The sequence below is a fragment of the Bos grunniens genome, chromosome 29 (genome assembly GCF_055505025.1).
Source record: "Bos grunniens cultivar Pamir isolate PY7600 chromosome 29, Bosgru_T2T1.0, whole genome shotgun sequence".
NCBI lineage: Eukaryota > Metazoa > Chordata > Mammalia > Artiodactyla > Bovidae > Bos > Bos grunniens.
The window spans coordinates 3,172,038-3,193,004 of NC_141193.1; the positions used below are offsets into that span (position 1 = coordinate 3,172,038).

Genomic DNA, 20,967 nt, shown 5'->3' on the forward strand with positions numbered 1-20,967 from the left:
CTGTTTTTCAAGAGGTCTGTTGATGTTATCCCGCTTCGGGTCCAGGGAGCCCCTCAGGATGGCCCGTGTGTCCTGTGCACCCATCCTCATCCTTTTTCCTTCCGGCTCAGCAAGGTTTTCCAGGCTCATCCTGTTTTTTCGGGCCTCAGCCCTCGAATCACCCATCTCTGTCAGGAGTCCAGATTCTTTTGAGTCCAGAGTGGTATTTAGAACCCAAGGTCTGGGTAGTAAGTGCGCTCAGTGCTCCCGGCCTGTTACTGACTCCAGGCCCTCTCAGAGGGGGTTCTTGTTTAGTCTCCCAGTCACGTCTGACTCTTTGCGACCCCATGGACTGTACCCACCAGGCTCCTCTGTCCATGGGATTTCCCAGACAAGAACACTGGACCGAACCTGCATCTCCTGTGTTGGCAGGCGGGCTCTTTACAGCTGAGCTGCCAGGAAAGCTCCTGCTCTTCTGTCCCACCTCTAAGTGGTGGGTGCCCAAGGCTCTGCCCCTGTTCTCTCCCCTGTAAATGCTCTTCCTAAGCGACTGCATTCAGACCTGTGGGTTTAAATATCATCTCTTAGACTGAAACAGCGACACCACCATCGTTCAGCCATTTTTGACTAAAAGTGACAATTTCACACGATTTCAGTCCACATTTGCCAACAGATTCCATTCAGTTCAGTTCAGTCGCTCAGTCGTGTCCGACTCTTTGCGACCCCATGAATCGCAGCACGCCAGGCCTCCCTGTGCATCACCAACTCCCGGAGTTCACTCAGACTCTTGTCCATCGAGTCAGTGACGCCATCCAGCCATCTCATCCTCCGTCGTCCCCTTCTCCTCCTGCCCCCAATCCCTCCCAGCATCAGAGTCTTTTCCAATGAGTCAACTCTTCCCATGAGGTGGCCAAAGTACTGGAGTTTCAGCTTCAGCATCATTCCTTCCAAAGAACACCCAGGGCTGATCTCCTTCAGAATGGACTGGTTGGATCTCCTTGCAGTCCAGGGGACTCTCAAGAGTCTTCTCCAACACCACAGTTCAAAAGCATCAATTCTTCGGTGCTCAGCCTTCTTCACAGTCCAACTCTCACATCCATACGTGACCCCTGGAAAAACCATAGCCTTGACTAGACGGACCTTTGTTTGCAAAGTAATGTCTCTGTTTTTGAATATGCTATCTAGGTTGGTCATAACTTTCCTTCCAAGGAGTAAGCGTCTTTTAATTTCATGGCTGCAGTCACCATTTGCAGTGATTTTGGAGACCCCAAAAATAAAGTCTGACACTATTTCCACTGTTTCTCCATCTATTTCCCATGAAGTGATGGGACCGGATGCCATGATCTTAGTTTTCTGAATGTTGAGCTTTAAGCCAACTTTTTCACTCTCCTTTTTCACTTTCATCAAGAGGCTTTTGAGTTCCTCTTCACTTTCTGCCATAAGGGTGGTGTCATCTGCATATCTGAGGTTATTGATATTTCTCCCAGCAGTCTTGATTCCAGCTTGTGCATCTTCCAGCCCAGCGTCTCTCATGATGTACTCTGCATATAAATTAAATAAGCAGGGTGGTATATTATCTTGATGTACTCCTTTTCCTATTTGGAACCAGTCCGTTGTTCCATGTCCAGTTCTAACTGTTGTTTCCTGACCTGCATATAGGCTTTTCAAGAGGCAGGTCAGGTGGTCTGGTATTCCCATCTCTTGCAGAATTTTCCACAGTTTATTGTGATCCACAGAGTCAAAGGCTTTGGCATAGTCAATAAAGCAGAAATAGATGTTTTTCTGGAACTCTCTTGCTTTTTCCATGATCCAGCGGATGTTGGCAATTTGATCTCTGGTTCCTCTGCCTTTTCTGAAACCAGCTTGAACATCAGGAAGTTCACGGTTCACGTATTGCTGAAGCCTGGCTTGGAGAATTTGGAGCATTACTTTACTAGTGTGTGCGATGAGTGTAATTGTGCAGTAGTTTGAGCATTCTTTGGCATTGCCTTTCTTTGGGATTGGAATGAAAACTGACCTTTTCCAGTCCTGTGGCCACTGCTGAGTTTTCCAAATGTGCTGGTATACTGAGTGCAGGACTTTCATAGCATCATCTTTCAGGATTTGGAATAGCTCAACTGGTATTCCATCACCTCCACTAGCTTTGTTCGTAGTGATGCTTTCTAAGGCCCACTTGACTTCACATTCCAGGATGTCTGGCTCTAGGTCAGTGATCACACCATCGTGATTATCTGGGTTGTGAAGATCTTTTTTGTACAGTTCTTCTATGTATTCTTGCCACCTCTTCTTAATATCTTCTGCTTCTGTTAGGTCCATACCATTTCTGTCCTTTATCCAGCCCATCTTTGCATGAAATGTTCCCTTGGTATCTCTAATTTTCTTGAAGAGATCTCTAGTCTTTCCCATTTTGTTTTTTTCCTCCATTTCTTTGCACTGATCGCTGAGGAAGGCTTTCTTATCTCTCCTTGCTATTCTTTGGATAACTTGACTCAACTGTGGCTCTCCTTGAAACTCCAAACTGGCACATGCAAATACCTAGGTGGCACCGCCACGGAGGAGTCTCATGAGCATGGGATAGCCTGCTTTGGTCAAAACAGGAATTTTGTTTTATCGTTTCTCCAGATCTTCAGTTCTCATTTTCCCCGTGTAGGTTACCACCACCCTCATCCAGCCTTTTGCCAAAGCCAGAAACCCCGGTGCGTATGTGTGGCCAGAGTCAGGGGCGCGTGTGCACTCACGTCCAGGAGTGCCTACACGGTCCCTCTCTTGCTTTTCTGCTGAGACCGAAAGCTCATACTGGAGCGTCTCCAGTGCCACGGAGGAGTTTCCTCTCGTTTTCTCCTGCGCTGTGTCACCGACTCCCTTCTTGACACCGGGAAACCTGCTCCCGTTGTCCTTCGTTTATTCACCTGTTTCTTGCCACCCTCCCACACTGACTGCAGCCGGTCTGCTCACCTCTTTGGCCACTGCCTTGCCCAGATTCCCTCCTCCCTTTCCCGCGCGCCAGGCTGCTTCTTCAGCAAACATGGCTTCTGTCGTGTAACAGTTCAGTTCAGATCAGTCGCTCAGTCGTGTCCGACTCTTTTCGACTCCATGAACCGCAGCACGCCAGGCCTCCCTGTTCATCACCAAGTCCTGGAGCTTACTCAGACTCACGTCCACTCACGTCCATTGAGTCGGTGATGCCATCCAACCGTCTCGTCCTGTGTCATCCCCTTCTCCTCCTGCCTTCAATCTTTCCCAGCATCAGGGTCTTTTCAAATGAGTCAGTTTTTCACATCAGGTGGCCAAAGTCACATAACAGCCAGTGGTTTAAGAGAAGAGAGGAGCAAAGATGATCCTTTAGAAAAGCGATTATGGGAGTTTGTTGTTGTTCCAGCATGTGTCTGAATTTTCTGGTTTTGCTTGTTTTCAGACACTGGGCTCTGAGAAAGACAGGGGTGGGAAGGAAGCCCTTAGAGTCAGCGACGCTGTTTTCTCTCTTCGCGTTGATCATGTCGTGACCCTTGGTTGAGGAGAGCGAGACACGATCCCATGACGTCACATAAAATCTCACCATTTCAGGTTAACCGCGGGAAGGGGGAGGGTGGGTGTGCAGTGATTGTTAAATGTATTTTTTATGCCAATGCAGCTCTCTTCGCTTCTGACTATAGGATAGTTAAGCCGAATCCAGTCTTGCTTCCTGGAAGGCCTATGGAGAGAGTGGTTTGGCGAGGGCTCCTTCAATTTGAGGGTCAAAAATCTCAAGCTGATATAAGGGGAAAATTAAAATTATACCTAGGCTTACATCCTGAAGAGCCCAGGCAGAGTCTTCACTGAGAGGGATTCACAGGACATTACCTTGGCAACGTCTGTGTGTGTGTGTGTGTGTGTGTGTGTGTGTGCCTGTATCTGTCTCTGTATGTCTGTGTGTGTGTCTCTGTGTCTCTGTGTCCGTGTGTCTCTCTGTGCCTGTATCTGTCTCTGTGTGTGTGTGTCTGTCTGTCTCTGTTGTGTGTGTCTGTCTCTGTTGTGGGTCTGTCTATTGTGTGTGTGTGTGTGTGTCTCTCTGTGCCTGTATCTGTCTCTGTGTGTGTGTGTGTGTCTGTCTGTCTGTCTGTGCCTGTATCTGTGTGTGTGTGTGTGTCTCTATTGTGTGTGTGTGTGTGTCTCTCTGTGCCTGTATCTGTCTCTGTGTGTGTGTGTCTCTATTGTGTGTGTGTGTGTGTCTCTCTCTGTGCCTGTATCTGTCTCTGTGTGTGTGTCTCTATTGTGTGTGTGTGTGTGTGTCTCTCTGTGCCTGTATCTGTGTGTGTGTGTCTCCATTGTGTGTGTGTGTGTGTCTCTGTGTGTGTCTGTCTCTATTGTGTGTCTGTCTATTGTGTGTGTGTGTCTCTCTGTGCCTGTATCTGTCTCTGTGTGTGTGTCTCTATTGTGTGTGTGTGTGTGTGTCTCTCTGTGCCTGTCTCTGTGTGTGTGTGTCTCTATTGTGTGTGTGTGTGTGTGTCTCTCTGTGCCTGTATCTGTGTGTGTGTGTCTCCATTGTGTGTGTGTGTGTGTCTCTGTGTGTGTCTGTCTCTATTGTGTGTCTCTCTATTGTGTGTGTGTGTCTCTCTGTGCCTGTATCTGTGTGTGTGTGTGTGTGTGTGTGTCTGTCTCTATTGTGGGTCTGTCTGTTGTGTGTGTGTGTGTGTGTCTCTCTCTCTCTGTGCCTGTATCTGTGTGTGTGTGTCTCTATTGTGTGTGTGTGTCTGTCTGTCTGTCTCTCTGTGCCTGTCTCTGTGTGTGTGTGTCTCTATTGTGTGTGTGTGTGTGTGTGTCTCTCTGTGCCTGTCTCTGTGTGTGTGTGTCTCTATTGTGTGTGTGTCTCTGTGTGTGTCTGTCTCTATTGTGTGTCTGTCTATTGTGTGTGTGTGTCTCTCTGTGCCTGTATCTGTCTCTGTGTGTGTCTCTATTGTGTGTGTGTGTGTGTGTCTCTCTGTGCCTGTATCTGTCTCTGTGTGTGTGTCTGTCTCTATTGTGGGTCTGTCTGTTGTGTGTGTGTGTGTGTGTGTCTCTCTGTGCCTGTATCTGTGTGTGTGTCTCTATTGTGTGTGTGTGTCTGTCTGTCTGTCTCTCTGTGCCTGTCTCTGTGTGTGTGTGTCTCTATTGTGTGTGTGTGTGTGTCTCTCTCTCTGTGCCTGTCTCTGTGTGTGTGTGTCTGTCTCTCTGTGCCTGTATCTGTCTCTGTGTGTGTGTATCTGTCTGTCTCTATTGTGTGTGTCTGTCTCTATTGTTGGTCTGTCTATTGTGTGTGTGTGTGTGTGTCTCTCTCTGTGCCTGTCTCTGTGTGTGTGTGTGTCTCTATTGTGTGTGTGTGTGTCTGTCTCTCTGTGCCTGTATCTGTGTGTGTGTGTCTCTATTGTGTGTGTGTGTCTGTGTGTGTCTGTGTGTGTCTGTGTGTGTCTGTGTGTGTCTTGTTTCCTCTCTCCTGCCTTCAGCTCCCACTTCTCCCTTCCCCTGCGTTGGTGGCCCCAGCAGCTCTGAGCTTCCGTGGCTTTTTTTGCCGACCCTCCTGGAGGAAAGCGAGAACTCCATTTTCTCTGTTGTTCTGACAAATGTTTCAGCCTCCGGCTCCGTGGCTCCCGAGAGTCACTTGGGCATCCCCAGCCCACGCCCGTGGCCAGAAGCTTGAACGTTCTGGGTGTGCTGTAGGCGTGGGGAGGGGCGGGCCCCCAGGCCTCTGGGAGCCGGCTCGGGGCCCCAGAGGAAGAGGCAGGCGCTGTTGCCCTGAAAAGGGAAGGTGGGGCAGGCAGGTGGAAGCAACCTTATCTCTGGTGATGATCTACTCTAAACGGCAGCACCGGGGTTGGACGTGGGTGTTGCTCAGGGTTTTTAAGGTCATCCGATTACTGACCCCCGTCCTCCCGTCCTCTCTCCTCTGTTAATTGGTGGGGTGTTTCTCAGGGTTTTTAAGGTCATCCGATTACTGACCCCCATCCTCCCGTCCTCTCTCCTCTGTTAATTGGTGGGGTGTTTCTCAGGGTTTTTAAGGTCATCCGATTACTGACCCCCATCCTCCCGTCCTCCCTCCTCTGTTAATTGGTGGGGTGTTTCTCAGGGTTTTTAAGGTCATCCGATTACTGACCCCCGTCCTCCCGTCCTCCCTCCTCTGTTAATTGGAGGGGTGTTTCTCAGGGTTTTTAAGGTCATCCGATTACTGACCCCCATCCTCCCGTCCTCCCTCCTCTGTTAATTGGTGGGGTGTTTCTCAGGGTTTTTAAGGTCATCCGATTACTGACCCCCGTCCTCCCGTCCTCCCTCCTCTGTTAATTGGAGGGGTGTTTCTCAGGGTTTTTAAGGTCATCCGATTACTGACCCCCATCCTCCCGTCCTCCCTCCTCTGTTAATTGGTGGGGTGTTTCTCAGGGTTTTTAAGGTCATCTGATTACTGACCCCCGTCCTCCCGTCCTCCCTCCTCTGTTAATTGGTGGGGTTCGGCGCTCTCTCTTGCACAGCACAGAGGTGGAGGTTCCGCTCAGTCTGTCTCAGTTACCAGAAAGGCAGGGCTGACGAGCTGCGCGCCAGCCCAACCCCAACCCACCGCGGCTGCCCGTCCTGGCCGGGCCAGCTGTCTGCTCTGTGCCAGGCGCTCCCCGCCCTCTGTGTGCTCAGTCCTGGGTCAGGACCCTGTTCCTTAGCCTCTCGTATCTCTGTCTGCATTTTCACCCCAACACAGGGACAGTGGGTCTCACCACCTCGGCACTGTGCGCTGCTGGGTGCGCAGGCGGTGCTGGTGGATGGGGTGGGGTTAGTCGGATAGGACCTGCTGCCCAGGGTCAGGAGACCCACCCCCAGCCTCTGGACCCCCTGCTGGAGCTGAACGGCCCCTGCCCCTACGCAGTCTCAATGCCAGGTCTCCCTGCTTGCTGTGGGGGGTGGGGGGCTGGCCCGTCCCTGAGCATCACTGGGGGTCTTTTCAGGCCCCGTATTCACGTGACTCATGAGAACCCCTCGAGGAGCAGGGTTTCTGTTGGCACGTGAAGACATAGGCTCAGAGTGAAAGTTCTGGAAAACCAAGCCAGATCTGGTGGAGCCCAGAACCCTGTTGGCTCATAAATCCCTAGAAGGATTTACGTCAGCCCTAGAAGGGCTCAGAAAAGGGTAAATCACGCTGTGGGGCCACCTCCCCTGCCTCTTGAGCCCCTTCAGGGTGGGTTCATGTTAAAGTCTCAGCGGGTTGTAGGTCCAAATGAAAGGAATGGGTGGCCCCTACGCAGACCCACCCCTCTGTTGAACAGCTGAACACAATCCTCAGTCCTGTCACGAGCCCCTCTCCTGTTCCCCACCCTGGGGTCTGTCCTAGGGGGCCTGGTGCAGATGCGGGAGTGGGCTGTGAGCTGTGCCGGCCGCACGGTCAGTCCTAGGGGAGCCAGGTGTGCCCGGGCGGTCCCGCTCACACCGTCAGTTCTAGGGGAGCCGGTGTGCCCTGACAGTCCCGCTCACACTGTCAGTTCTGGGGGAGCCAGGTGTGCCCGGGCAGTCCCGCTCACACGGTCAGTTCTGGGGGAGCCAGGTGTGCCCGGGCAGTCCCGCTCACACGGTCAGTCCTGGGGGAGCCAGGTGTGCCCGGGCGGTCCCGCTCACACCGTCAGTTCTGGGGGAGCTGGTGTGCCCAGGCGGTCCCACTCACACCGTCAGTTCTGGGGGAGCCGGTGTGCCCAGGCGGTCCCACTCACACTGTCAGTCCTGGGGGAGCCAGGTGTGCCCGGGCGGTCCTGCTCACACTGTCAGTCCTGGGGGAGCCAGGTGTGCCTGGGCAGTCCCGCTCACACCGTCGGTACTGGGGGAGCCGGTGTGCCCGGGCGGTCCCGCTCACGCTGTGGACTCTCGTTTCAGGCCTGCAGGTACGGCCACGTGCAGCATCTGGAGCACCTGCTCTTCTATGGGGCCGACATGGGGGCCCAGAACGCCTCGGGGAACACCGCCCTGCACATCTGCGCCCTCTACAACCAGGTCAGTGAGCCGTGACTGTGCACCCCGGACCCGGGGCTGTGCTGAGCGCTTTGCAGGTGGGTGTCCGGCTCCGGGCGCTGTAATGAAGCCCCACAGACGGGGCGGCTTAAACAGCAGACACTTGTTTCTCACAGTCCTGGCTGCATGTCCCAGACCACGGGGCCGCCCTGCCTGGTTCTGGGGAGCTGCCTTCCTGGTTGGTTTCCCTCCCCTTCCGGCTGTGTCCTCCTCTCATGTACAGAGACAGAAACAGCCCTTGGCTGTCTCTTCTGCCAAGGACGCTAATCCTGTCAGATCAGGGCCCCACCCTCACAACCTCACTTAAACTAATCACCTTGTAAAGACCCATCTCCAGACACAGTCACACTGGGGGGTTAGGGCTTCAAGGTAGGAATCTGCGGAGACACAGACACTCAGTGCTTAGCTGGGAGAGCTCCTCACCAGCTTCTCTGAGGATGGTTATCCCTGTCGTACGAGCTTTCCAGCTGGTGCTAGTGGTAAAGAACCTACCTGCCAAATGCAGGAGACATAAGAAAATCAGGGTCCATCCCTGGGTTGGGAAGATCCCCTGGAGAAGGGACTGGCAACCCACTGCAGTATTCTTGCCTGGAGGATCCCGTGGGCAGAGGAGCCTGGTGGGCTACAGTCCACAGGGTCACGACTGAAGAGACTTAGCTTGCACAACACACATCCCTGTCATAGAAGGGGAAGTTGAGTCACAGGAAGTGCGAGGAGGGTCCTGGACACAGCTGGTGCAGTCAGAGCTGGGCACAAACCCCCCACGGCAGAGTCTGCAGGTACCGTGTCACACGAACCCCAGAGCGGGTCTCCCCTGGGGCCTGGAGGGGGCAGGTTGGAGCCATGAAATGGGGATGGGAACTGCTGACAGAGCCCCCAAGACAATTGTGGCACCCCACTGGACGCCAATGGGACTGCCGTGTAACAGCAGCACGTACACACATGTCCCCAGTGGGCTTTTCCGATTTAATTCCTTCTTGCATGCTAAGTCGCTTCAGTCGTGTCCAACTCTCTTGTGACCCCATGGACTATAGCCTGCCAGGCTCCTCTGTCCATGAGATTTTCCAGGCAAGAATACTGAAGTGGGTTGCCATGCCCTCCTCCAAGAGATCTTTCCTATTCAGGGATGGAACCCACATCTCTTATGTCTCCTATACTGGCAGGCGGGCTCTTTACCATGAGTGCCACCTTGGAAACCTAATTCCTTCACTGTGGGTAGATAAGTAAAACAGAGCGAACGTTTGACCGTCTTATCTGTGCAGTTAAGGTATGCGTCTCAGCAGCGTTCCGTGCATTCACATGGCTGAACAAGTGTCGCCCGCCTCTGTCTTCAGAACTTTCCGTCTCCCCAGACTGACACTCTGTCTCCGTCAACCCCCTCCCCGTCCCCTCCCCCAGCCCCACCATCTGCTTTCTGTCTCTGAACTCGACAGCTCCAGGGACGTCCTACGAGTGGAATCGCGTGGAATCTGCCCTTTCGTTTCTCTTACTTCACTCTGTGCTGTGCTCGGGTTCATCCAGGTTGTAGCTGTGTCACAATTTTCTTCCTTTTTAAGGCTGAGTAATGTCCCCTCGTCATAGCTTTCAAAAGCTATGATAAACCTAGACACCATACTAAAAAGAAGAGACATCACTTTGCAGAAAAAGGTCCTTCTGGTCCAAGCTGTGGTTTTCCCAGTGGTCATGTATAGATGTGAGAGTTGGACTATAAAGAAGGCTGAGCGCTGAAGAATTGATGCTTTTGAACTGTGGTGCCGAAGAAGACTCTTGAGAGTCCCTTGAACTTGGAGGAGGTCAAACCAATCAATTCTAAAGGACATCAACCCTGAATATTCACTGCAAGGACTGATGCTGAGGCTGAAGCTCCAGTACTTTGGCCACCTGATGGGAAGAGCTGACTCATTGGAATAAGACCCTGATGCTGGGAAAGATTGAAGGAAGAAGGAGAAGGGGACAACAGAGGATGAGATGGTTGGGTGGCATCACCAACTCAACAGACATGAGTTTGAGTGGACTTCGGGAGTTGGTGATGGACAGGGAGGCCTGGTGTGCTGCAGCCCGTGGGGTCACAGAGAGTCAGACACGACTGAGCGGCTGAACAACGGCAGCAGTTTTCCCTTGTGAAGATGGACCACGTTTTATCCTTTCATCCGTCAGGTGACATGGGCTGCCTCCATCTTTCACCTGTTGTGAATAGCGATGCTATGAACACAGGAGTGCAGATCTTTTTTCAGGACCCTGCTCACTTCTTTTTGGCTCCACGAGTGGAGCTTTGATGTGAGCAAGTTTATAAAAAGCCCTCGCTCTCCCATGTGAGAAGGACTGAAAACTCAGGCGAGCTGGGTGCGAGCAGCCCAGAAAGCAGCAGGGGTGGGACACGACCCCCGCCCTCCAGGCAAGACTCCTAAGTGACTGGAGTCACTTTGCCCTGGAAAACCCCTATGTGTTCTTCAAGACCCAGTTGAGATACCTGCCCTCAGTCAAGCCTTTCCTTGATGAGCCCCTGGTAGAGTGAGCTGTGCTTTTCACGCCACAGCCCTTTGCAGTACAGCCCAGGGGAGCGGCCCGGGCCCAGGTCGCTATTCGGCCTTACCTGTCATCCCTGCTGGCCTCCGCTTGCCCCTTGGGCCCACCTTCTCAGGGACACAAACCGCCATCTCTCAGGGTGTCCCCTGCCCCTGGCACAGGAGAACAGCTCGGCCAGATGGGGCTGGGGAAGCATTTCAGTCTGACTTCAAGGGATTTCCTGAAAGCTGCTGGCCAGCTCCTTAATGAAAGCATATTGATGGGATTTGCACACAGCTGGGGCCCTAGGTGTTCCACGGCACATGGAGGCTGGAATGGATTTATGAGCGCGGGGATATCTTGCTCGGCTGGGCTAGAAAAACACACGTCAGGAGGCTTGGCTTTGGCTGGTAAAACATCTGTGCCAACATGTGCTTCTTAATTATTGCCTTAGATGGGGAAAGCATTCCTTAATTTTCCCTGGTAGATTTTAAGCATATTTTATCATGGAGGGGGCGGGGAATACCTAAACAGAATACCATGTTTTCTGTCTCTTGAAATAATGGAGGACAGGACGATCTTTGAAAGTGTAACCTTTTTTATTAGAGTGTCGGGAATCTGTATTCTGAGTTATTTGTGGGGCTGGGTTCCCTCTGTGTCCTCTGGACCTATCCTTACCCTCGGCTGATGGCTTTGGGATGACCCAGAGCCGCCCAGGGCTAGTAGGAAGACCCTGCCTCTCTTGCCTTGGGTTAGAGAGGCCAGCAGACTTTTTCTATAAAGAGTCACTGAGTGAATATTCTGGCTTTTCAGACCACATGGACTTCTTCACAGCTACTCCACTCTGCCTGTGCAGTGTGAACTTAGCCACAGACGATATGCAGATTAATGTGTGGCTGTGCGCCAATAAAACTTTATTTATAAACCAGGCAGGGGGCCAGTTTAGCCTGTGGGCCCCAGTTTGCCAGGCCCGGGCGCAGAAGGCTGCATCTGGTCTCCCACCAGACGTAAGTTAGGGACAGACTCCCTGCTCCCGGCCGAGTGCCTTCCTCCCAGCGTGCTGGGGAGCCTGGCCAGGGTGTGAGAGCTGTCCAGGGTGCTGGGACCGTTGCGGCCCGCCTGCTGCTGTCCAGCCCTACCCAGCTGACCCTCCGCAGCAGCACGGGACAAATGCTTTTGGGGCCCCTCCTGTTTTGGACACCCAGCCGTGCATTCATCACGGAGGGTCACAGACTCGCTTGGTGGCCCATGGGTTCTGGACAGCATGTCCAGTTGGGAGTCGGCAAGTGTTCTGGGATCCAGCCTCCTGAATCCATCATGCTGCTCCCTGGGATGCTAGTGTGACCTTTCATCTTTTCCCTCAGCGCCGACCCCCTTCCCAACCAGTGAGAAAAGCCAGTGCAGATGGCATCTCTGTGTAATTCAGAGACGCACAGCTCCGTGTACACTAGCATCCTTCCGATGAGCTGTCCTCGGGGCGGATGGAGGGGTGGACGGAGGGATCGAGGGTTCCCCAGCCTCTGTCACGCACCCCTGGCAATTGTATTGATACCTAACCTGAGGCCCTGTCCTCCCCAAGTCGCCAGTGTGCTGGCCTCCTCTCTGAGTCCACTTCTGCTTCTGCACACACGGGGTGTGTGAGGCCGGGCTCAGGGCCAACGAGAGAAACTCCTTCAAGCAGAAGGAGGTGTCGTATAGGGCTCTCTGGAGAGTGATGCTGAGAAACAGACTCTCCCGGGGCGGGGACCTGGTGCCTTTGGGTCAGGACAGGAGCCAGGGAAAGGGATTAAGAAGCCGCCTCAAGACAGAGCTGCAGTGCGGGGAGACATGGCAGTCTGGGTTCCAGAAAATCCCTCCTCTGTAATGTGGAGATAATTATACCTAACTGGCAGGGCTGCTAAGAGGCTTAAAATAGAAAACAAACATATGGTACGCCTGGCATGCGGTGGATTTTCAGTAAAAGTGACTGTGACGGCGGTGATGGTGATGATGGATGGTGACTGGTGATGATGGTGATGGTGGTGACTATGGTGATGAGAGTCAAAGCTTTGGTTTTCCCAGTAGTCACGTACGGGTGTGAGAGTTGGATCATAAACAAGACTGAGCGTTAAAGAATTGATGCTTTTGAATTGTGATGCTACCAAAGACTCTTGAGAGCCCCTTGAACAACAAGGAGATCAAACCAGTCCACCTTAAAGGAGATCAGCCCTGAATGTTCATTGGAAGGACTGATGCTGAAGCTGAGGCTCCAATACTTTGGCCACTAGATGCAAAGAACAGACTCGTTGGAAAAGACCTGATGCTGGGAAAGACTGAGGGCAAGAGTTAGAGAAGGGGCCACAGAGGATGAGGCCGTGGGATGGCATCACCAGTGCAATGGGCGTGAGTTTGAACAAACTCCAGGAGATAGTGAAGAGCAGGGAAGCCTGGTGTGCTGCAGTCCATGGGGTCGCAAAGAGTCGGACACAACTGAGCGACTGAACAACAGCAAGTGGTGATGCTGATGGTGACTACGGGGATGGTGGTGAAGGTGGTGCTTACAATGGTGACGGTGAAACCACGTGTACTGCTGTTAATTTAACAGACTTCTCATTAAATGTGAAAACATCAGCTTTATGGATTGATCGTGTGTTTTATCAGTTTTAGGCAGACCTCATCTGTACACTTCCAGTAAAACACACTATGATCAGAATATTCTCTTCTTTTATGAAGTCAACTAATTAGGGCTTTGATTGTAAGCAGCAAACTGCATCTCATCTTCCAGCTCCCTCGGTCTGTTGGCTGGCTTTCCAGGAGCCCCAGAGGGAGGTGGGGGAGACAGCCTGGTGTTTGTTTTTCTACCCTGGATAATGAAGGAAGGGAGGGAGGGAGTTTGAAATATCAAAAGTTACTAAGCCAGGCAAAATTTGTCTGGAAGGTTAAAAAATAAGTAAACCCTGCCTCTCTGGAGCTGGCCTCTGGAGACAGGCTGTGTTCTGTCTGGTCCGTGTGCCCTTTCCACACCCCACACCATGGTTGTCAGCATCGTAGCCAGTGGCAGTCTCTGCGGGGGCCCTCGTGGGGCAATTGTGCCCTGGGTGTCGAGGGTGTGCAGAAAGGTGTCCCATAGTCATTCCCCTTCGATTCCTCCAACGAGCCTTCGGAGGCTGCTGTTGGCTGTCATTCCCTTGAACAGGTCAGGAGCCGCAGGCTCAGTCCAAGCGGCTCAGCTGTAAACGCCAAAGCCGGGCTCAAAACCCAGTCTGTATTTCTCCTCCCCCAGGCCTTGGGGATGGGTTCCTGTAACCCCTTGATTGGAGGTAGGCAGATACTCCACTGGGCACAAGTCAGGTGAAGCCATGTGTCAGGGCGCGTGTGTGGTGTGGTCCTTGGGGCACCGCCCTTGAGAGCAGCTCGGTCTTTGGAGCCAGGTTCCAGCCTCGCTCTGGTGACAGCAGCGTCCCAGCTCTGCACTTCACCATTTTATTGATCGCACACATCCGGAGTCTTCCTAGATTTATGTCTGCCGGGACAGGCTCATTTCAAGGGATCATTTAAACTGGAAACGAATTCCTGACTCATGAATTGGAGTGCTGAGGACTCATGATTTGGAGTGCTGAGGACTCATGATTTGGAGTGCTGAGTAGTTCCTGTCTGTGACATTTAAGTGACTGTAGTCACGTCTCCAAAAGTCATCCCTGGATAATAATTGGATATTCTCCCTGATGCTTTGGCCCTCAAAACACGCAGGGCATGTCTGTGTCTGCACTTGATGGGCTCCTTTAGAATGATGAAGACACGCCTCAGTGTGTCCTATGAGATCCCCTCGTAGGAGGACCCACAGGGCAGCCAGCAGCCACGCACGGGCGCCATGGGGCTCCCACTGGCGACTTCTCTGGGTCAGGACTGCTCCTTTTGCTCGCTTCCTGGAGCTGCAGGTTTTCATTCACGCCTTCCTGTTCCTCCGCTGCCTTATCGGTGAAACGGGCCTCCTGCTACCTCTGGCAAGAAGGCGCTGAGGGTGGAATCAAGGAGTGGAGAGGTGTGTCTTCTGAACTGTAGAGCATCCGTGTGTGCACACACATACCTGTGCTCACATGTGCACGCGTGTGCACACAGACACATACACCTGTCTGTACACACATGCACACACACAGGGTCGTTGTTATAAAGTCACACGAACCACTTGCCCTTCAGTTTTGAAATCTCTCTTCCTTCCAGGTCTGGCAGCTCTTAGAATGACGGGGTGTGTGCCTTGAGCTTGGTTAATATTGACTCAGAGCTGTCCTTCTGTGGGTGAGTGGAGGAGTTTTCTGGGATCCTGGCTGGCTTCCTCCTGGGAGGGTGTGACTGGCAGTGCCTGGCAAGGGTTTTATTCTTAGCTTCCTAGGAGATAAACCTCCCGGATGGGAGTTTTCAATGGAAGTCCTTGCGGAGCAGTGGGGAGCGGTTACACGGAATTGCCGGGCCAGACTCTTGCCCTGGGTTATGATGGGCCCCAGTGGCTCCGGACATCTGGGACGGTCACCTGGCGGGTCCTCCCCGGCCGCCCTGGAGCCAGGCCAGGGCACACTTAGCCCAGTGCAGAATGAGCCCCCAGGCAGCCTTCAGGTCCCCGAGCCCCAGGAGCGTTGCCCTGGCTGGCTGCCCCCGGAGTTCGTTCTCTCTCACCTGCTTCCCCCACATGCTGGATGGTAACCTGCCGAAATCCGGCTCATCCATGGGCCCTTGTCCCCTCAGGGCCAGGGCTCTCTCAGATACCCTTTCCTCTTCTCTCTGCAGAACACTGCTCACTGAGGCAAGATAATGCTGTTGTTTTAAGTAACTAACAGTTTGGGTCATCATGAATGAGCCCCAGTTGGTGGGGTGGGTTCTGGCGGCCCGACCAGGGGCCAGGAGCCTGGGGTGGGACCCGGACGCTCAGGAGCCCGAGTTCCAGTAGAAACCGTTTCACAGAACCAGCAGGGCAGGAGGTGAGACCCCATAATCAGATGACAGGCCCAGCATCAGGCCAGGGTGTGTGACCTTGGGCCGGGATCCAGGGCTCACCTCCCCTGGAAGTAACGCCCAGGGCTCTTCTTTTACAGCCTGGGATTAGCTGTACCCCACACGTGAAAGGTGTGTTTGCCAAGCATAGGTCCATCTTTTAAATTTTTCTTGTAAGTGTTTTTAGTTACTTAGAGCACCACCTGAACACAGACTCATGGTAAAGGTGCAGACATGAAGCCCAAGACTGGGGTTTCCCTGCAGTTTCCACCTGTCAACGTGGTGCGGGCCTGCCCACGGTCTGAACCAAGGGCATCACGTGCTCACGGCTGTTTCAACAGCGGGCTCCCGGCTGTGTGTCCTTCCACCCTCTTTTTCTCTCCTAACCTCTATCTGCACGTGTCCTTCTTGCCACCACGGAGCCTCCCCTCCCTCCCAAGGGCCCCCTGTCTGTCTCTCTGCCTGCCTTGTGGACCCAGCCTGAAGTGGTCCCCAGGCCCTCTCTCCAGCCACAGCGGTCCGCAAGGGCAGCCTCCTTCCAGGCCCTGCAGTGTGCACCCCAAGTCTGCAGTGACCCTCACGGCCACTCAGGTGTGCCTTTGAGGCCTGGGACCCCGGCCGCCCGACAGCAGTCTTTCCTGCAGAACTCGGAGCCGTCCCGCCTGCGGCCGGCAGGTTTGTGAGCGGACCCCACCCTGTCCCGTGTGTCTGCCGGACCGCGGCTCAGAGAACGGGGGTCGCGCTGCCTCGGCTCCTGTTTGCTCCGGGCATGGGTGTCCCCCCATTAATATCATCGTCCTGCAAGAGGCCCCGGGGCCCTCACCCGGGTCTCGGGGATCAGGGCGGCCCTGGCGGGCACAGAGCCAACTTGCTGCCAGTGTTCTCTGACTGTGTCTCTCTCTGTCTCCCTTGGTGTCTGTATCTCCTAGTCTTTCTGACCCTGTGCCTCTCTCTGTCTCTCCCTTGGTCTCTGTGTCTCTCTCTGTCTCTCCCTTGGTCTCTGACTTTGTCTCTGGATCTCCCTTGATCTCTGTCTCTCGTGGTCTCTGACTGTGTCTCTGTGTCTCTCTTGATCTCTCTGACTCTGACTCTTTCTTACTTTTCTGTTGATAATATTTAACACCTTTATTGAGATTTCTCTCACACACCGTACAGTTTGCCTATCTAAAATATACAATTCACTGTTTTTCAATCTGCTTGCACATTGGCTAACCACCCCACAGTTACTATTAGAACGTTTTCATCGCCCCCAACCACTCCCCACCCGCAGCCCCCGCCGCGGGCAGCGCCCACCCCTCCTGTCTCCGGATCTCCAGCCTCGTCTCCAGGCTGCTGTTCGCCCAGCTCCCCCGCCTGTGCCGTGTGTCTTGTTCTCGGCCCCTGCCCTTCCCAGGGCAGCGGGTCCCCCGGAGCTGGGGCGGGACTGCTGGCCCGGCCCTGTAAGCAGGTCCCTGGGTGGAAACCCCGGTCGGTTGCCTCGTGGACTCTTCATTCAGCAGTTACCTACCAAGCGTGCAGCCTGGGGGGCCATGCCTGTTGCCTCTGCTCTGGACTCTAGACGGCGGTGGGCCAGGGCGATGGGCCTGGGGCGGGGGCTTGCCGCGGGAGACCGTGCAACCCCCCTGCGTCAGGCGCCTGCGCCTGTGGGCACTTGAGCATCTAAAGACTCGTCCCCAAAGGTAACCTGCTCGTTCGTAACAGCCCAGCTGCGTCCGGTAGGCAGAGGACTCGCGTCCCCACTGCTGCTTCATCAGTCTGCTTCCTCCTGTCTCTCTTTCATTTCACTTGGTGCTCCGAGCGGCTCGCAGGATCTCAGTTCCCCGACCGGGGATTGAACCTGGGCCCCAGCAGAGATGGCACGGAGTTCTCACCACTAGGAAACCCGGGAGCTCCTTCACGTGCCTTTTTCTCTGTGGGTATTGTCCCCAGCCTCCCCATCAGGACTTCAAGAGGGTTAGCCTCTCCAGGTGAATAGTAGAGGCTCACTAAACGGACAGGACTAGATCCCTTTTCATTGTACAGATAACACGAGAAAAGAACGTTGGCTGCCTCTTAAAGACATTAGGAAGTGTAAGTACAGAAAATAACAACAGAAGATCCCTGCTGTTTGTTCCCCCACTTTCTCCTTCCTGAGAAAGCAATTCCTGTCAACGGGTAACTTCTTTCCAGAATTATTCATTGCGTTCTAAAATACAGACTTTAAAATGAAAGTGAAATTAAGCTATATTGTTGTTCTGAGACTCATATTTTCTAGTTAGACATTTTGGATTTTTTTCTAGTCAGTGTATTATCGGCGTGTGTTGGTTTTTGTTTTGTTTTGTTTTTGCTATCACTGCCTTGGCAAAGAATGTTCTGTGGAGAATATTATGGAGGTTCCTTAAAAAACTAAAAGTAGAGACACCACATGATCCAGCAATGCCACTCCTGGGCATATATCTGGACAAAATGCTAATTGAGAAAGATCCGTGCACCCCAGTGTTCATAGCAGCACTCCTTACAGTAGCCAGGAGATGGAAGCAACCTAAATGACCATCAGCAGAGCAGTGGGTAAAGAGCTCCTGGTACATACATACCATGGAACATTCTGCTGCTGCTGCCGCGTCGCTTCCGTCGTGTCCGACTCTGTGCGACCCCGTAGACGGCAGCCAAAACAGTGAACCGATGGCCATTTGCAGCAACGGATGGACCCAGAAATTATCACACTAAGTAAGCCAGATAAAGATACGGGTCACTTTTATATGGAGTCTGAAATCAACTTATTTACAAAACAGACTCACAGACGTAGAAATACACATGGTTACCAAAGGGGAAAATGGGAGAGGGATACATCAGGAATTTAGGATAAACAGAAACAGATAAGCAACAAGGACCTACTGTGTGGCTCGGAGAAGCATGTCAGTATCCTGTGATGACCCCTGATGGAAAAGTATCTGAAACAGCACGTGCGTCTGTGTGTGTAACTGGATCGCGCTGCTGGGCACCGGGAACAGCGCAGATCAGCTGTACTTCAAGAGAAAGTTGTTTTGAAAACAAAGAATATTCCAGAATCATTCCCACTTTTCCTTATTTTAGAGTATTTTTGCCATCTCCACATTTTCTCTTCTTTCCTTTTGGAGTTTACTTGTGGTCTTTCAATTAGTACATATTTTATATGCATGTGCAAAGCTCTCTATAAAGGTGCTCAGTTGCTCAGTCATGTCTGACCTTTTGCCACCCAATGAACTGTAGCCCACCAGCCTCCTCTGTCTGTGGGATTTTCCAGGCAAGAATACTGGGTTGCCATTTCCTTCTGCATGCATCAATTCAGTTGCTCAGTCATGTCCGACTCTTTGCAACCCCATGGACTGCAGAATGCCAGACTTCCCTGTCCATCACCAACTCCCAAAGCTTGCTCAAACTCATGTCCATTGAGTCGGTGATGGCATCCAACCATCTCATCGTCTGTCATCCCCTTCTCCTCCCACCTTCAATCCTTCCCAGCATCAGGGTCTTTTCCAATGAGTCAGTTCTTTGCAACAGGTGGCCAAAGTATTGGAGTTTCAGCTCCAGCATCAGTGAATATTCAGTGTTGATTTCCTTTAGGATGGACTGGTTGGATCTCCTTGCAGTCCAAAGGACTCTCAAGAGTCTTCTCCAACACCACAGTTCAAAAGCATCAATTCTTCCGCACTCAAGCTTTCTCCATGGGTACATATAGTCTTAAAAAGAATCACTGGCCGTGGGGTGTGTGTATGTGAAATTTTTGCAGATTCTGCTGAGTCGCCGTCTCAAGTCTTTGCAGCAGTGAAGGTTCAGCTGGCAGCGTCCGGGCATCTGCCCTCCTCCTGGTTGCTCCAGTGAGCAGAAACGCCCTCCTGTTGACTTTGTGTTTCCACGTCTCTGAACTCCTGCAAGCTCACCCTGTGAACAAGCTCCTTTGCAAGATGTATGTGCTGTGATTTGCAAACAGATCTCTTCTTCCCTCTGCAGGACAGCTGTGCTCGCGTGCTTCTGTTTCGAGGTGGAGATAAGGAACTGAAGAACTACAACAGCCAGACCCCGTTCCAGGTAAGCAGGCTCCTCCAGCCCCCGCGACGCCCCCGGGCCGCACGCCCTCTCCATGTTCGGTGAGCACTGGGCCCTGGGGTCGGGGGCGGGGTCTGTGTTTGGAGCGAGACCCTCTTTCAGTTCTCCTGTACGCACCAGCTTCCTTCGGATTAGAACAAACAGCTAAGGCAGCCATGCCTCCGGGGGGCAATTCACGAAGGCAGTTTGTGAAAAGCAGAAAGACCCGGACGTTGTCCTTGCAGTGGCAGGCAGTGCTGGCTTCGCTGCCTGTCGTGTGAACACAGACAGTCTCCTGGGCACGGCAGGGTGGCTCGCCATCCGTCCAGTGACCCCACCTGGCCTGCTGTCCTGGGTAGATGGTCAGCAACCCAGCTTGGAGCGGCCACGGGGTTACAAAGTGGAGCAAAAAGCCAGGGTCCTGATTTGTAAACTGGTGAAGTACGTGTTACACAGAAGGCACCGTCACAGCCGTGCAGTTCAGTGGCCGGGGCACATGGCGCAGTGTGGTCGCATCCCCTCTGTGTGGCTTGTCATCAGCCCGAGGAAACTCTGGACCCGGAAGAGTCACTCCCTGCTCCTCCCTCCCGTGGCCCCTGGACAGCCTCTCGTTTCCCGCCGTCCCTGGGGATGAGCTGCCTCTGGACGCTGCAGAAGTGGAGGGGCTTGTGCCGTACGTGGTCTTTTGTGCTGAGCTTCTTTCGCTCAGCACGGCCTTTTCAAGGTCCATCTGTGTTGGATGTATCGCTGCTTCATCCCTTTTTATGGCTGAGTGATACCCCGTTTTATAAACGTGGGGCTCATTGAATTTTGATGCAGCTGACCAGATGGTTTAGCATGAAAGAACATTTTTTTTTTTGGCTAAACGCCCGAAGTTGCAGAAATGCTTTTTCTTCCTAAACACAGTCGGCTCTCTCTCTCTCCTCAAACTGAACATTGATGTGACTGTGATTCTTTTTATCTGGAAAGACTTTTTACACCTTCCTGAGCAGAGAGAGGTCTCACGTTTAGACCTGGCTTCCAGGGGTCACTCGGCTCATCCTCCCCTTGCCATCGTGTCATTGCGTCAGCGCTCAGTCGTGCCCGACTCTTTGCGACACCGTGGACTGCAGCCCACCAGGCTCCTCTGTCCGTGGGATTTTCCAGACAAGAAAATACGTGGGATTTTCCAGTACAAGAGTACTGGAGTGGGTTAACCATTTCCTCCTCCAAGGGGTCTTCGCAACCCAGGGATTGAACCTGCACCGCCTGTGTCTCCTGAATTGCAGGCTGATTTTTTACCCGCTGAGCCATCAGGGATTCCTCCGCTCAGATATTAGTAATATAGATGGGTTTGATATCTTTTTAAAAATTACTGTATTTTTGGCTGTGCTGGGTCTTCATTGCTGTGTGTTTTTGTCTGTGTCTAGTAGAAGGCAATGGCACCCCACTCCAGTACTCTTGCCTGGAAAATCCCATGGACGGAGGAGCTTGGAAGGCTGC

The 20,967-nt window shown here is 52.9% G+C and overlaps 1 protein-coding gene across 9 annotated transcripts in view; it reads left to right on the forward strand.

The window, feature by feature from the left end:
• The window catches only part of SHANK2 (SH3 and multiple ankyrin repeat domains 2), a 566,663-nt gene that overhangs the window by 141,105 nt on the left and 404,591 nt on the right, over window positions 1-20,967 (forward strand). For all 9 annotated transcript variants that reach the window (XM_086383908.1, XM_086383906.1, XM_086383907.1 and 6 more), the window contains 2 exons: window positions 7,837-7,953; window positions 19,411-19,488. In XM_086383908.1, the coding sequence (XP_086240034.1) occupies window positions 7,837-7,953; window positions 19,411-19,488 (195 nt within the window). The remainder of the gene's footprint in view (window positions 1-7,836; window positions 7,954-19,410; window positions 19,489-20,967) is intronic.